The sequence below is a fragment of the Chelonia mydas genome, chromosome 1, assembly GCF_015237465.2.
Source record: "Chelonia mydas isolate rCheMyd1 chromosome 1, rCheMyd1.pri.v2, whole genome shotgun sequence".
NCBI lineage: Eukaryota > Metazoa > Chordata > Testudines > Cheloniidae > Chelonia > Chelonia mydas.
The window spans coordinates 343,339,153-343,354,847 of NC_057849.1; the positions used below are offsets into that span (position 1 = coordinate 343,339,153).

Below are 15,695 nucleotides of genomic sequence, written 5' to 3' on the forward strand. Positions count from 1 at the left end.
CACTGCCTGGGAGTCTGGCGCACCCGCTCTGCCCGGGTGGCAGCCACTCCGGCAGCACGTGGAGCGGGAGGCGGGAACGCTGGGCCTGCAGTGATGGCATCACGCTACGGAGCCACCTGCCAGCAGGCCAGGGCCAGCCCAGGGAGCCCAGCTCAGCCCCCAGCCACTGTGCGTGACCCCAGCCTCAGGGGGGCGGGTCAGAGGCACCTGGCTCTTCCCTCCCCCCCCTTGCCAGCTGGGCCACACTGCACTGAACTGTGCCAGCCACGGGGCAACCACCCAGGCTGTTCCCCAGCTCCTGCGGGGGTGGAGGTCACCAGCTCTGGCTCCACAGGGCGGGGGACCCAGCTAATCCAGAGTAGCCCAGACCATAATTTGGGTTCAGGGTAGCCTGGTCCTGTGTTTAGGGCCCATGCCCAGCCCCCACATTAGGGGGCACCGAGGGGGTCGGCTGCTGGCCCCATCTAGGGGGATCCACCCCCAGCAAGCTCCAGGAGCAAGGCACCACTTTTTGGCCCTGGCCTGTGTCTGTTGCACCCGCTGTTTGTGCCACAGTCTCTCGGCCTTCCCGATCTAAACTGGGATCCCCTGGCAAGGCACGGCTGGCTGCCCCATCCTTGGGGGGCTCAGTGCAGCTGGCAGCAGGGGCAGGAGTCGCCAAGCTGTGACGAAGTGGGACTGTTCCTAATGTTTCCTCTGAATACTGTCGGGGTGCCTCAGTTTCCCCTATGCATTACTTAAGTCTCCAGGTGGTGGGATAAGGTGGGGTAATTGTTGCAGAGCACAGGGCCAGGGTACATAAATGGCCGACACTCTGTCTCCTGGCACCTGATGGCCTGGCCCTTCCCCCCTGCAAGGTGAGAGCTGAAGGGTTGGAGAACAAAGGAATCAGGTGACCTCCTGGCCGGGACAGGGACAAAGCCCAGAGGAGGAGGGGCTGGAGGGGGAGTCAGTTGGGGGCTGGCTGGAGGGGGAGTCAGTTGGGGGCTGGCTGGGGACGAGGAGTGAAGTGCAGACGGGGTTGTCTGGCTCACTGCCCCCCAAAATGGACCCAGCTGAGGGGTTCTGTTCTCTGCACCTACAAGCTCTGTGTTAGACCACGTTCCTGTCGTCAAATAAAGCTTCTGTGTTACTGGCTGGCTGAGAGTCCCGTCTGACTGCGGAGTCGGGGGGCAGGACCCTTTGGCCCCCCCCAGGAAGCGCACGGAGGGGTAGAGGAGGCTGAATGCTCCGAGGTCAGACCCAGGAAGGTGGAAGCCGGGTGAGCTGTGTGTCCTGCAGACAGGCTGCTCCCAGAGAGGAGGCTCCCCCAGAGTCCTGCCTGGTTTCGTCGGGAGCAGTCCCAGAGCATCGCCCGGGGACGCCGGGACACCGGCCAGCCCCACTCATGGAGAATCGGGGGGGGGGGGGCAGGGAAGGGGGGGGATGAACCAGCCGGAGGCTAACATTACACAGGAGGGGGCCAGCCGCTCTGCCTGCCCTTCAGTTCCCCGCAGCTCAGTGGGTGCCAGAGCATGAGGGAGCCCAGCTGGGTAGGTAAGACTTGGCATAGGGCCGGGCATGCCTGGCACTGGGGAGCCACGTCCCCAGGCCACGGAGGCAGCCCTGGTGCTGGGAGCGGCTGGGGCGGGGGCCTTTCCTGTCGCCCCATCGTGGCCCCACGGCGCAGGACACACAGGCAGCAGTACAGGGCACCTTAGCAAGTCACTTTATTTCCCTGGCAGGTGGCCGGCCCAGCGCTCGGCAGAGAACGAAGCCGGGAGCGCCAGGGGCTCCCCTCGCCTGTACAGACCCAGAGGCACTCGCAGACCACGCACCGGGGCTGGGCACCCGGGTGGGGGTATTTTTAGGGTGTGTTTTTTTTCAAAAAGCATCAGAAGCCAGACAGCGAGTTGGCCACTGAGCAGCCCAGGAGGGCCGTGGGCAGCGCCAGAGGCCAAGGAGGGGCAGAAGGGCACAGCAGCCATTGGCCAAGGGCAGGGGATGCCCAGACACCTACCAGGCCCCCAGCACCCTTGGGAGCTCCCCACTTCCCTAGGCTCTCTGGGCTGTGTGCATGGGGCCAGTGGGCTCCGGCCTGGGGGGTGGTGGGTATCACAGCCCACTTGGTTTTCCCCTCCCTGGCACCGGTCCACGGCCTGCTGCCCTGGGCTCGCGGAGCGGACCCCAGACACTTCCTGCGGCCTAGCCCCTCTCAGCACCTGTGGGGCAGGGACCCCTCAATCTCCCCCTGAGCTGGGCTGGCATGTCCCTTGGTGGCACCCCCCTAACCAGCCCCTCCCAGGCCCCTCCCTCGGTCCTCAGGGCTGAGCCTCTCGCTCAGAGTGGGGAGAGGAGCCCTAGGGTGCACACTGACCTCTCCCCCCCGACCACCACAGCAGCTCACCCCTTGCCCACGTACAGCCGGGAGCCCCAACCCTGGAAAGCGGCTTCCTGCCCCTGGCCCTTTTCCTGCTCAAACCTAGCCTGTCTACAACCTCATCTGCCCTGTCATGCCCTGGGCCATGCCCTCTGCCAGTCTGTGCCCAGCCATGCCCTGCACCCATCTACATCCCAGCCATGCCCTCCTCCCCATCTGTGCCTGGTCTGCACCCCAGCCATACCCTCCACCCCTTTTGTGCCCTGTGCCCACCTGTGCCCAGTCTGCACCCTGACCATGCCCTCTGCCCTGCCTGTGCCCACTCTGCACCCTAGCCATGCCCTCTGCCCTGCCTGTGCCTGCTCTGCACCCTAGCCATGCCCTCTGCCCTGCCTGTGCCTGCTCTGCACCCTAGCCATGCCCTCTGCCCTGCCTGTGCCTGGTCTGTGCCCTGGCCATGTCCTCTGCCCCTCCAGCTAGGCTAGTACTGGAGGAAAGCGAGAGAGGAAGTGATGAAAAACCACTATAAAAAGTTCCTCTCTTCCTTTCACCCAGTTCAATGCCCCTATCAGGGCCCCGCAGAGAAGTATTGTGGGCAGCAGGCTGGTGCCCCTGCAGAGAAGCATTGGGGGCAGCTGGAGGGCAGCCTCGCAGAGGAGTATTGTGGGCAGCTGGCGAGTGCCGTTGGACAAGAACAGTCCTTGGTGCCGGGCAGGACAGTGGAGTCCGTGGCTGATGGCTCTTCACCCGTGGACGGGACGGAGATCGCGGGGCACCGGCCGGGGGGGGGGGGGGGGGGGAAGCGTGTGTGTGTGTGTGTGTGTGTGTGTGTGTGTGTGTGTGTGTGTGTGTGAGAGGAGGGGAAGGGGGTGGGCGCCTCGCCGTGCCCAGGGGAGGCGCCGCAGCTCCGGGCGCTGGCTCCTGGCTAGGGCACGGTGACCTGGTAGGGGCTGCCCGGCACGCCCTCGTCGCCCCATTTGAGGATGAGGACGTAGTCCCCCTTCTCCTTGACAGTGTAGGTGACGTTGTACACCCGGTTGCCCATGTGCTTGACGTACACCTCCTCGCACGGCGTCTTGGGGCCGTGCACACCGACCATCAGCATGTTGGTGCCTGGGGGGGCAGAGAGCACAGCTGGGGGTGAGGAGGAGAGCGCGTCCCGGGGGGGCGGGCTCAGCTTGGGCCAGGTCCCTGCAGAGCACAGTGCCCCTAGCACCAGAAACCCCATGGAAGCCGGGCAGCCACAGCGACGGAGGTAGGGCCCACGTCCTCCCCCCATATGCCCGCCCACTGTCCCCGCTGGCTCTCGGGGGCTCATGCTGACCCCCAGCGGTGCCCAAGGAGACCTGGTTGCTGAGTTATGTCCTGTGCCCCATAGAGCTCACCCCACATTAGCGCCTCTCCCCCAGCCATGTGACCCACTAATCCCACCCCCTGCTGGACAGGCTCATCCCCTCCCCACTAAGCCCCATCCCTCTCCACCAGGTCCACCCCTGGAGGCCAGAACCCGCCCTTCCCACTAGACCCCGCCCCATGAGGCCAGGCCCCGCCCCTCCCGTACCAGCCTTGCTGCAGTCCACGGTAAAGGTGTTCTTCTGGCCCACGAAGGCCTTGGTGAGCCCGGGCCCCCGGGCCACCACCTTGCTGGCGTCGGAGGAGAACTTGGGCATGGAGCTGAAGCTGCTGCCCACGGAGGACGAGGACTTGGTGACCGTCTCCACCAGGACAGTGGACGTCTCGTGGAGGCTGTGGCCGCCGGAGAGACGTGGCCCTGGAGAGGGGCAGGGGGACACGTAACCAACCACCCCCACCCACGCGGTGACCCCCTTCTGGCCTGCAGCCTCCAGCCAGCCAGCCCCTGCTGCCTGAGCCCCACACCCACCTTTCACGCCCCCCAGCCCGACCAGGATCCTCCCCTGCACCCCAGCCGAGGGCATGGCTGGGACCCTGCCCCACCAACCATGCGTGGCCAGGCTCCGCCCCCTCCCCATGCGTGGCCGTACCTGTGACCTTGGCTTTGAAGGGGCTGCCCACGATGTGCTGGGGGCCGCCGTACTTGATAGAGATGAGGTAGCTGCCGGGCGCCATGGGCGTGTAGGTGACTCGGTGGCCCTCGGGGCACTCCTGGCAGTCCAGTTTCACCTTGGAGGGGCCGTCGATGGTGACGGCCAGGGCGCCCGAGCCAGCGTTCACGGTGTTGACGAAGAACTCCGAGGACACGCCTGGGACGGGACAGGGGTTAGGGGGCAGCGCCTGCCGGACCCAGACCCCGGGTGCCAGGAGCAGGGACTCTCCACAATGGAGGGGCAGGGGGCTGCAGTGCCAGAAGCTACGCGGAGCCGGGGACAGTGAGGGCCGTGGGTGCCCACAAGGGGGAGATACCAACCTCCGAGGGTTACACCTCTGGGTGTCGGGAGAGAGACGGGCACAGTCCCCCGAGTGCCAGCACATGTGGGGGCAGCCCAGGGCAGAATGCCCCCTTCCCCAACCCACCCCACTGCCCGCTGGATCTCCTTGGCAGGCTCCCATCCAGGCTCGGGGACTGGCTCCGGTGCCTGGATCCCCTCCCTCAAGTGGCGCCAGGCTGGGCACAAGGGCACCAGCCGGCGCCACGTCCTTCCCCCCTGCAGAGAGCAGCCAGGGGCAGGGTTGGGAGCGGGCCGCGGGCCCCTACCTGTGATGCCGCCCTCCAGGCCCGGACCGTAAGCAGAGACGAGGCCCGGGTCCCCAGCCTGGCTCTGCTCCCCCACGCGGATCTTGAAGGGGCTGCCCGGGATGTGGCGCCCGTTGAACTTGACGTCGATAGAGTGCACGCCGTTCTCGCGCGGGATGAACCGGATGGTGGATTTATCTGTGGGGAGAGCAGGGCTTAGAGAGCCCGGCCCGGCCCCTTGCCAGCATCCGCCTGGCCCGGAAGACACACCGAGCCTCGGTGGGTCTGAGGAACCCGCCCAGCCCCTCGCCGGCACCCGTCCAGCCCACCCAAGGCTCAGGGGGTGTGAGGAACCCGCCTAGCGGCTCTGAGGAACCCGTCCGGCCTGGCACAGGCTGCCAAGGCTGCTCACTGGGGTCCAGCTAAGACGGCGCCACCCTCAGGCCAGTTACTGGCTCTGCATCTTCTGAGTCTCCAGGCCCCTGTGGGGCAAAACCGCCCCCGGCCCGGAGCCTTGGTGCAATCGCCCATCTGGCCAGCCCTGGGCACCTCCTCCTGCCCATGGCCCGACCCTCGCGCTTGCCCTGAGCCCGGGCGCCCTCACCGCTGTCCAGCTCCGAGATGTAGCACTCCTCCACCATGCCCGAGGGCGTGTGCACTTTGGCGTCGATCACGCCCCGCGCCCCGTTGAGCTGCACCGCGAAGGACGCTGGCTGGTTGACCTTTAACCCTGTCTCCTGCAATGGCAAAGGGGGGTGACGCCGAGGCCGGGGCGATGCTGGGAGTGGCAGGGGCCGGTTTCCGGGGGGAGGCCAGTGGAGCCTTGGGTTAACCCAGGGTGGGACCGTCACCCCCCAGCACAGAGGGGGGCAGGGGGAGACCCACAGCAGTGGGCACGTCAAAGCCCTGCCCCCTGCTAGATCTGCTCCCCGGACCAGATGGGCACATGGTCGCGGTTCTGGGGTCTTTCCAGGCTGCAGGGACCATGGCCCCACTGCAATCGCCCCATCTGCTGGGGGACATGCAGGGGGCTGCGGGTTGGGACTGAGGGGCCCTGGTGGGGGGGAGGGGTGGGGGGGCTGAGAGTCAGGATTGAGGGGTATCGGCAGAGCTGGGAGGGGGACTTCAGGGCTGGGCTATCAGGGGGCTGCGAGTTGGGACTGAGCGGCCCTGGCGGGACCGTGGCTCGCATCCCTCTGGTGCCAGCACTGTGTGCACTGGCCCCTGGCACCGAGCGCCCGCCCCCCCGCCAGGCTGGCCACGTGGTACCTGGAGGCTGGTCACCGTCAGCCTGCGGGCGTCGTCGGAGAGGGAGGCCACCGGCACCACGAAGGGGCTGTCGGGGACATGCTCCTCGTTGAACTTGATGGACACCTCGTAGTCCCCTGGGGAGCAGAGCCAGCGGGTCAGGCTCAGGCCCGGCAGCCCGGGGCACCGGCGCAGCTCTAAAGACCAGGCTGCCGACCTGTGCCGGGTCCCATGGGCCCAGGGCTGGCACCATGACGGGAGCAGGGATTGGGTGCTGGCCCCAGGGCCACTGAGTCCCTGGGGGCTGAGTCCTGCAGCTCCCAGGCCAGGCAGTTGGCCCCGGAGGACCCAGAGAGCTGGCCAGGCCGGGTTCAAGGGGCCCCGCAGACGGAGGGGGTCTGGGGGTAGAAAGGGGCAGCCTGATCTGGTGGGGGAAGGACTCCTTTGCCCCCCAAAGCTGCCAGATTGGGAGCAGGAGGCTGGGGGTGTGGGATGGCTGTGGGGACGTGCAGGGCCCTCCATGCCGGTGGGGGGACGCCTGGGAGCGACGTGCAGGGGACGGAGCCCAGGGATTGCCGGCCTCTGCACCGCCGGCCGCCCCACAGCGGGACACGAGGGGTCCGACCCACGGGCGGCAGCAGCCCAGGCTATGGAGGACAGCCAGGCAGACGGGGGGCAGACGGGGGGCTGGCGGGGCAGTGAGGAGCTGGGGCCCGGCTCCCCGCACCCACCTGGCTCCTGCACGATGTAGGAGACGCCGCAGGAGCCGTCCTTCCGGTCCTCAAAGGCGATCTCGGCCTTGCTGGGCCCCTCGATGGCGATGGAGAGGCCCCCAGCGCCCGCCTCCCGTGTCCAGATGCTGAACTCGGCTGGGGGCAGAGCGCGCCGTCAGGGGCGGGTTCTGGGCCCAGCACACCCTACACTCCAGCTCCCCTGGGGCCCCAGCTGCCCCCCCAACGTCCCAGCCACCCCCAAATGCCCGAGCTGCCCCCCTCCCAATGCCCAAGCCCCCCCTAAATGCCCAAGCTGCCCCCATCCCAATGCCTAAGCCCCCCCTAATGCCCGAGCCGCCCCCATCCCAATGCCTAAGCCCACCCAAATGCCCGAGCCGCCCCCATCCCAATGCCCAAGCCCTCCAATCTCTCCCCCCTACCCCCAATGCCCCATGCTCCCCTCCAGCCCTGCGGGCTCTGGTGCCCACCCGGTGCAGGACCCCCTACCTGGCACTCCAGCGACGCCCCTCTCCAGGCCAGTGCCCCCAGCCCGCACCTTGTGGGCGCCCCCCTCGCCCATGGGCCCCACGGTGAACTGGAAGGGGCTGCCAGGCACGTGCTGCCCGCGGTACTTGACGTGGACGGTGTGGGCGCCCATCTCCTGGGGCACGAAGCGCACGCTGTAGGCGCTGTCCTCGCCCTCGATGATCTCCGCGTCGGCCGTCTGCCCCGACGGGCTGGTCACCTGGGCCGTCATGGTCGGGGCGCCCGCCTCGCCTGGGCAATGAGAGACGGGCGGGGCCGTCAGCCAATCACAGCCCTCCCCCTGCCGCCAGCACTGCCATGCAGCCACCTCTGGGGCAGGGCACATCTGACATCCGCAGACTTGACCACCCGCACGGCCCCAGCGGGCACAGGCTGTCCCTGCCACACTCGGGGGGTGCTGAGCCACAAGCCGGCAGGCAGCTGCGGCACCCGCCCCAGGGCAGTTTGGGACAGGAAGGAAGGAGGGTCCTGGGATGAACGGGCAGGGAGTGGGCACGGAGTCACCTGCCCTGGGATCTGGGCAGGGTACCGGGGCTAACGCCCCTGTGGGGCAAAGAGCCAGGGGGTGACAACGGCCAGAGATGGGGCCAGCAGCAGAGCGCCCCCTAGTGCCACCCTGGGGCATCGGGGCCAGCACTGACTGTGAGGGGAGAGCACCCCCTGCAGCACAGCGCCCCCTAGTGCCTCGTGGCTCGCGTGGAAGACACCGACACGTTTGCGTGGGACGCGCCTGCAAACCCGATGTGCCCAGAAGACCCCCAGGGCTGCCCCATCCTTTCCGCCTGCCCCGGCAGAGCCAGGGACAAGCTCCGGCTGCCCTGTGCATGAGGGGGCGCAGCCGCCTCCCCCAGTGCCCCCAAGGGCAGGACGCCCCCCCACAGCTGCCATGCTGCTGCCCATGGATAAGGCACACATGTGCCCCCCCCCCACTGCTCCACAGTTTGAGGCTCTTTCCCCCGTGCCGGGCACGCACCCTCCTGGGGCCGGGCGATGCTGCCGAAGGACCCGAGGCTCTCGCGGCCCAGGAAGTCGCCGAAGACGTTGTGGAAGGGGGCCCCGCCGACCTGCGTGGACTCCTCCACCCGCACCTCCCGCGTGGTCTCGCCGCCCCGCGTCTTGCTGATCTCGGTGCGCTCCGTGCGCGTGTACGTGTGGCTGCTGCGCGTGAAGGTCCGCGTGAGCCGCTCCTGCGCTGACACCATCTGGAACCAGTTCCCTGCGCCGCGCCGGGGGGCGGGAATCAGAGAGGGGGCGCTGGGCCCCTGCCCCTCTGCCCCCGCCCCCAGGCCTGGACCCCCCGCACGTCTCCCGCCCGCCCCCCGCAGTGCCTGCTCCTCCCCAGAGCCAGCAGCCTCCCACTGCCAGGGAAGGGCCCTCCCCGTCATTTCCACCCCGGCCCCAAGCCCACCGAGGGCTGCGAAAGGCTCCCAGTCCTGGCCCCCCATCTACAGGGCTCAGCCTTCCTGCCAGGGGCCCAGGCGGGGCAGGCAGCCCCCCCCCCCGCCCCACATCAGTGTTCCCTCCTGCCCGGCTGCATATGGCACAGGGCTGGGGGCCCCAGACCAGGCCCACGGGGCTGGGCATGTTCCGCAGGCTCGGAGCAGAGCTGCCCCCCGTTTCCCCCCCCAGGCTGTACCTGGGATCTTGAGGTTGAGATCGCAGGTGCTGCCGATGCTGGCGATGGAGGGTGCCTGGCGCCGGCGCGTGATGCTCTCCTTCATGCGCCCCTCGCCCGTCACCTTCACCGTGAAGGGGCTCCCTGTACACGGACACGCCAGTCAGCCGCGCCCGCCCTGCCCCAACCCTGCCCGCAGCACCTGCCCCGCCACTGCCCCGTCCGTGGCACCCCCCCCCCCCGTGGGGGGTGGCAGGGCGCCTCGGGGGAGCCTGACACAATGCAGCCCCTGGCACTTCCAAACAACTTCAGCCAGGGGCTTGGTGCCTGCACCCCCTGGGCTGAGGGGAAACCGAGGCACGGAAACGGCTTCCCCAATGCCCAGGAGCCACCTGGGTTGCTTCTCTGCCTTCAGTAGCAGAGCTGGGGATAGAACCCAGGAGTCCTGGCTCCCAGCCCTTCCCCCCGCTCTAGCTGCTCCACTGAACCACATTCCCCTTGGCAGGCTGCCGTCCCCGGGGGCCAGTCTCAGCCAGCCTGGCTGTGCCCCGGCCATGCCCCCCGCACCTGGCACGTGCTTGTCGGCGAACTTGATGTTGATGATGTAGTTGCCGGGCTCGGTGGGGCAGTAGGTCACCTTGCAGGTGCCGTCCTCCACGTCCTCGCAGTTAATGTCCACCTTGCTGGGCCCCTCGATGGACAGGCCCAGCCCGCCATAGCCTGGGGGCGAGTGAGCGTCAGGGGCACAGCGCCAGCCAGAGCCCCCAACCGGGCACACTGCCCGTCAGCACAGCGCCTGGGACCCCCACAGCGCCAGCCGGAGCCCCCCACAGGGCACACTGTCCGTCAGCACAGTGCCTGGGACCCCCACAGCGCCAGCCGGAGCCCCCCACAGGGCACACTGTCCGTCAGCACAGTGCCTGGGACCCCCACAGAGCCAGCCGGAGCCCCCCACAGGGCACACTGCCCGTCAGCACAGTGCCTGGGACCCCCACAGCGCCAGCCGGAGCCCCCCACAGGGCACACTGCCCGTCAGCACAGTGCCTGGGACCCCAGAGCGCCAGCCGCAAGCCCCAACCGGGCACGCTGCCCGTCAGCACAGCGCCTGGGACCCCCACAACGCCAGCTGTAGCCCCCCACAGGGCACACTGCCCGTCAGCACAGCACCTGGGACCCCCACAGCACCAGACGGAGCCCCCCACAGGGCACATTGCCCGTCAGCACAGCGCCTGGGACCCCCACAGCGCCAGCCGGAGCCCCCCCACAGGGCACGCTGCCCGTCAGCACAGCACCTGGGACCCCCACAGTGCCAGCCGGAGCCCCCCACAGGGCACATTGCCCGTCAGCACAGCGCCTGGGACCCCCACAGCACCAGCAGGAGCCCCCCCCTGCACTGGGCATGTGGAGGTCAGCCCCACACTTCGTTCCCAAGGGCTCAGCCCCAGCTAGACCTAATCGCCGGAGCCCCCCCTTGTCAGGGGGAATGGGGTTCCCCGTCCTTCCCCTGGGGTCAATTCCAGGCTGGATCCATGCCCCCCAGCTCTGGTCAGGACGTCCCCCAGATTGTCCCCCAGATCCCAGCCCTGTTGGGAGCCCCCCCGCCACTCCCCAGCATGAGCCTCACCTGCGGTGCGGGTGTCCACGATGAACTCAGACACCTCGAAGGTGTGCCCCTCCACCAGCCCCTTGCCCCACACCTTCACCTTGCTGGCGTCGCCGATCTCCGACTGCCCCACCAGGATCTTGAAGGGGCTGTTGGAGACGTGCTTCCCGCTCTTCCGCACACTCACCACGTGCTCCCCCACCTCCTTGGGGGTGAATGAGATGCCTGGGGGAGACGGGCAGGTCAGTGCCCGCGGGCGATGGGAACCGCTGCACAGAGCCACGGGCCCAGCCGGCCCGGCGCCCCCTCCCCCGCCGCCCACGCCAGAGCCACGGGCCCAGCCGGCCCGGCGCTCCCTCCCCCGCCGCCCACGCCAGAGCCACGGGCCCAGCCGGCCCGGCGCTCCCTCCCCCGCCGCCCACGCCAGAGCCACGGGCCCAGCCGGCCCGGCGCTCCCTCCCCTGCCACCCATGCCAGAGCCACGGGCCCAGCCGGCCTGGTGCCCCCTCCCCCGCCGCCCACGCCAGAGCCATGGGCCCAGCAGGCCCGGTGCCCCCTCCCCCGCCGCCCACGCCAGAGCCACGGGCCCAGCGCCCCCTCCCCCTCCGCCCACGCCAGAGCCACGGGCCCAGCCGGCCCGGTGCTCCCTCCCCCGCCACCCATGCCAGAGCCACAGGCCCAGCAGGCCCGGTGCCCCCTCCCCCGCCGCCCACGCCAGAGCCACGGGCCCAGCAGGCCCGGTGCCCCCTCCCGTGCCGGCCCGCTGCCCCGCCCCCGGGGCTGTACCGATGTGGCGGTTGGGCAGCCTCTTGAGCAGGCAGGGCTCCTCGTGGCCGGAGGGCGCCCGGATGGAGGCCGTCAGCAGGCTCAGGTCGCTCTCGCTGATCTTGAGCGACACGTCGGTGGAGGTGCCCACGTTGAGCTGGGACGTCCGCATGGAGTCGTCCCCTGTCATAAATACAAAGGGAGGCTAACCACCTTTAAATCCCTCCTGGCCAGAGGCAAAACCCTCTCACCTGTGAAGGGTGAAGAAGCTAAAGGTAACCTTGCTGGCCTCTGACCACAATGACCAATGCGGGGACAAGATACTTTCAAAGCTGGAGGGGCGCAGGGGGGGACAAAGCCTCTCTCTCTCTGTCTGTGTGATGCTTTTGCCGGGGACAGAACAGGAATGGAGTCTTAGAACTTAGTCAGTAATCTAGCTAGAGACGTGTTAGATTATGATTTCTTTAAATGGCTGAGACAAGAGCTGTGCTGAATAGAATGACTATCCCTGTCTGGGTGTCTTTTTTGTAACTTAAGGTTTTGCCTAGAGGGATTCTCTATGTTTTGAATCTAATTACCCTGTAAGGTATCTACCATCCTGATTTTACAGAGGTGATTCCTTTACTTCTATTAAAATTCTTCTTTTAAGAATCTGAATGCTTTTTCATTGTTCTTAAGATCCAAGGGTTTGGGTCTGTGGTCACCTATGCAAACTGGTGAGGATTGTTATCAAGCATTCCCCAGGAAAGGGGGTGTAGGGTTTGGGGAGGATTTTGGGGGGAAAGACGTTTCCAAGCGGGCTCCTTCCCTGTTATATATTGATTAGACGCTTGGTGGTGGCAGCAATAAAGTCCAAGGGCAAAAGGTAAAATAGTTTGTAACTTGGGGAAGTTTTAACCTAAGCTGGTAAGAATAAGCTTAGGGGGTTTTCGTGCAGGTCCCCACATCTGTACCCTAGAGTTCAGAGTGGGCAGGGAACCTTGACATCCCCAGATGGCGGGAGCGGGGGTTGTTACTGGGGGGCGCACCCGGGGGTGGGGGGAGGGTTTGGGGGGTGCAGCTGGGCCACAGGGAGGGGCCTGTTGCAGGGGGAAGTGGCCGGGCAGGGGCAGGCAGGGGTCCTGGGGGCTGGGTGGGGGTCTGTTGGGGTGGCGAGGGCTCCGGGGCCTGGGTGAGGGCAGGTGGGGGTCCGTCTGGGTGGTGGGGGCCCCAGGGGCTCGGTGGAGGCCCAGTGGGCTGGCAGGGGCCCCGGTGGCTGAGTGGGGGTCCATCAGGTGTAGGTGAGGGTCCGTCGGGGTGGTGGGGGCTCCAGGGGCTCGGTGGGGGCCCGGCGGAGTGGTGGTGGCTCTGGGGACTGGTTGGGGGCAGGCGGGGGCCCGGCGGGGTAGCTCACCGGTGATCTTGGCAGTGAAGGGGCTCCCCGGGACGTGCTGCTCGTCGAAGCGGACGATGACGCTGTAGTCGCCGGGTGCGGTGGGCAGGTAGGACACGGTGCAGGTCCCGTCCTTGTTGTCTTTGCAAGTGATCTCGGCCTTGGACGGGCCCTCCACGGCCAGCGACAGCCCCCCTGGGGAGCCGGCCGTCAGGGGTGCCGCAACCACGGCCCCCCGCCCTTCCCCTGCCTGCCCCCTGCCCTTCCCCCCAGACTGCCCTGCCCATCCTCCCCCACCAGCCCCCCATCCTCCCGTCAACCTTCCCCTGCCAGCTCCCCAGCCCTGCCCCACCCCTCCTTTCCCTGCCCCCAGCTGCCCCCCCGGTACCTTCGCCGGCGCCCTTGGTGACGATGGTGAAGGTGGCCGGCCTGTTGACCATGCCGTGGCTCAGGCCGGGCCCATAGGCGCTGACGTGGCGGGGGTGGATGGCGTCCACGTAGAACTGCAGGGGGCTCCCTGGGGAGGGGGAGGCAGGGGCACCGTGACTGGGGGCTGGTGGGGTGTGTGGGGCGGTCCTGGGGGGCAGGGGCACCCTGATAGGGGGCTCATGGGACACTGGAGGTCCTGTGGGGCAGGGAGGAGTGGGGGCTTGCAGAGGGATTCTGGGGGGCATGGCCCCAGGGGCTGGGCCAGGCTCAGAGCCTTCCAGCTTGGCCCAGCCTGGAGGGAGAGGCTGGTGCTGAGCCCTGGGGACCCCAGGGGCAGGGGGTCCCATGGGGAGAAGGCTCGAGAAAGCCCTAGCGCCCCCCGCCCACAAGGCCTGGGCTCTCAGGGGCCATGGGGGGCCGGCTCCTCAGAACCAGGCTGGCGCTAGGGGGTGCTGGCTCTGCGGAGGGGGCAGAGCCTGGGGGCTGGGGAGGAAGGGGCCATGGCACCAAGGTGGGGGGGATCATCTGGGGGCTGAGGGGATGGCCCCAGGGCTCTCTCGGGCCTTCTCCCCATGGGACCCCCTGGGCCTGGCATACAGGGCAAGGCCCTGTCGGGAGCATCCCATCTCGTTAACAAGGGGAAGGGACGAGGGCGGGGTACTCCCATCACCCCCATGGGGAGCTGCGGGTGGGCCGGTCCCAGGTGTCCCCCAACCCCCCAGGAGCCGTGGCCGGGCGGGTCCTGGAGCCCCCCAGCTGTGGGCGGCTGGTCGCTCACCGGGGATGTGGTTGCCATCGTATTTGATGTCCATCTCGTGCAGCCCCTTCTCCACAGGTGCGAACCTCACAGTCACCGTCCCGTCCTTGTTATCCGTGATGCTGGGCCGGGCCGTCTTCCCCGAGGGCATGCGCACCTCGCCTGGGGGGAGGGAATGGCGGGGGGAGGGGGGGGGAACACACCATCAGCGGGCTCCCTCTGCCTGCCCAGGCACTGCCCCATGCCTCCCACACTGCTCCGCTCCCCACCAGCTCTCCCCCTGGTCCGCCCCCCCAGGTCTCCCACCCCCACACCTGCTCTGCCCCCGAGCACTCCCCCCGTTAGTACCCCCCTGAACTCTCCCACCCGTACCCCCTCCCTCCAACCCCCCCAGCTCTCCCACACCCTCATCTCTCCCACCTCAACATCTGCTCTGCTCCTGAGCTCTCCCCCGTTACTACCCCCCTGAACTCTCCCACCCGTACCCCCTCCCTCCAACCCCCCCCCAGCTCTCCCACACCCTCAACTCTCCCACCCCAACACCTGCTCTGCTCCTGAGCTCTCCCACCCTGACCCACCCCCAACCTCCTCTCCCACCCACTCGCTCCAACCCCCCCCCCCGACCTCTCCCCCCGCAGTGCCGTCCCGCCCTGCCTGGTGCTGTGGAACTGGGTTGGAGGCCCCACGCCGCCCACCCCAGGCTGGTGCCCCGCCCACAGGGCCCCTGTGGCGCGGTGCCCGGCTCCCCCCGCCCGTACCGGTGATCTCCCCTTTCTGCACGGTGAGGGGGATGACGAGGTTGAAGGGCCGCAGCATGGAGTCCAGGCTCTCGGCGGGCACGACGGGCTGGTCCGTGGCCTGGCGGGGTGGAGGGAGGGGGCAGAGAGAGAGAGCATTGGCAAGGCAGGCAGGGTGCCTGAGGCGGAGCAGGACAGGAGCAGAGAGCGACAGGCCCAGGGCCCCGCACGGGCCCATGGGAGACAGAGCTGCAAGAGAAGGGGGGCGTGAGGGTGTGGGGACCTGGCGCAGGTACCCCAGACGGGTGGAGCTCATTGTGCGGGGGGGGGGAAATCACTGCACCCAGAGCTTTGGGGGGACCCTCATCCCGTGGCACCAAAACCCTCTCTTAAGGGAGACAGGCGGGGGTCCCCCCGAGTCTGCGACTGCCCTCAAGCCTGCCTGGCATTGGCACACGGAGCCGGGGCCTGTGCCAGCTGGGTGTGAGACAGGCAGTGGCCACGCATGGCCACGGCGCACCAGGCACCCGGGGGATTCGCCCCTGGGCACATGCCCGGGCACCTACAAGGGAGGGTAACGACGGAGGCTGGTGGGTGCCCTGCTGAGGGCGAGGGGGGCCCAAGCGAGCCCAGGGCTCAGAACCAAGAAGCGTCCTGGGCAGAGATGGGGGAGAGACAGCAGGATAGGGCAGAGAGAGGCAGCGGGGCCGAGGGGGGCTCCTGGTACCCAGCGCGCCGGGTAGCCGCCAGCCTGGTGCGGAGAGAAGGGCTGGTGCAACTGGAGCGAGTCGCACGGCTCTTCGACGTGGGGGATGGTCTCGCACGCCTGGCGGGAGGCAAGGAACAGGTTAACGCAGGCGGCCATGCCGGGCTCCGTGGCTCGTAGCCACGCTCCTGG

The 15,695-nt window shown here is 68.2% G+C and overlaps 1 protein-coding gene across 2 annotated transcripts in view; it reads right to left on the reverse strand.

The window, feature by feature from the left end:
* Nucleotides 1-1,692: 1,692 nt before the first annotated feature.
* FLNC (filamin C) overlaps nt 1,693-15,695 on the reverse strand; it is a 58,426-nt gene continuing 44,423 nt past the window's right edge. The window contains exons 31-48 of one of the 2 annotated variants that reach the window (XM_037889433.2): nt 15,525-15,623; nt 14,819-14,918; nt 14,082-14,222; nt 13,263-13,391; nt 12,896-13,069; nt 11,524-11,685; nt 10,759-10,962; nt 9,702-9,854; nt 9,156-9,278; nt 8,493-8,735; nt 7,481-7,750; nt 6,992-7,129; nt 6,282-6,397; nt 5,617-5,749; nt 5,034-5,210; nt 4,363-4,581; nt 3,921-4,130; nt 1,693-3,472 (exon numbers count right to left, since the gene is read on the reverse strand). In XM_037889433.2, the coding sequence (XP_037745361.1) occupies nt 3,285-3,472; nt 3,921-4,130; nt 4,363-4,581; nt 5,034-5,210; nt 5,617-5,749; nt 6,282-6,397; nt 6,992-7,129; nt 7,481-7,750; nt 8,493-8,735; nt 9,156-9,278; nt 9,702-9,854; nt 10,759-10,962; nt 11,524-11,685; nt 12,896-13,069; nt 13,263-13,391; nt 14,082-14,222; nt 14,819-14,918; nt 15,525-15,623 (2,979 nt within the window). In that variant the 3' untranslated portion in view covers nt 1,693-3,284. The remainder of the gene's footprint in view (nt 3,473-3,920; nt 4,131-4,362; nt 4,582-5,033; nt 5,211-5,616; nt 5,750-6,281; nt 6,398-6,991; nt 7,130-7,480; nt 7,751-8,492; nt 8,736-9,155; nt 9,279-9,701; nt 9,855-10,758; nt 10,963-11,523; nt 11,686-12,895; nt 13,070-13,262; nt 13,392-14,081; nt 14,223-14,818; nt 14,919-15,524; nt 15,624-15,695) is intronic. The other variant, XM_037889434.2, reaches the window with a different exon arrangement.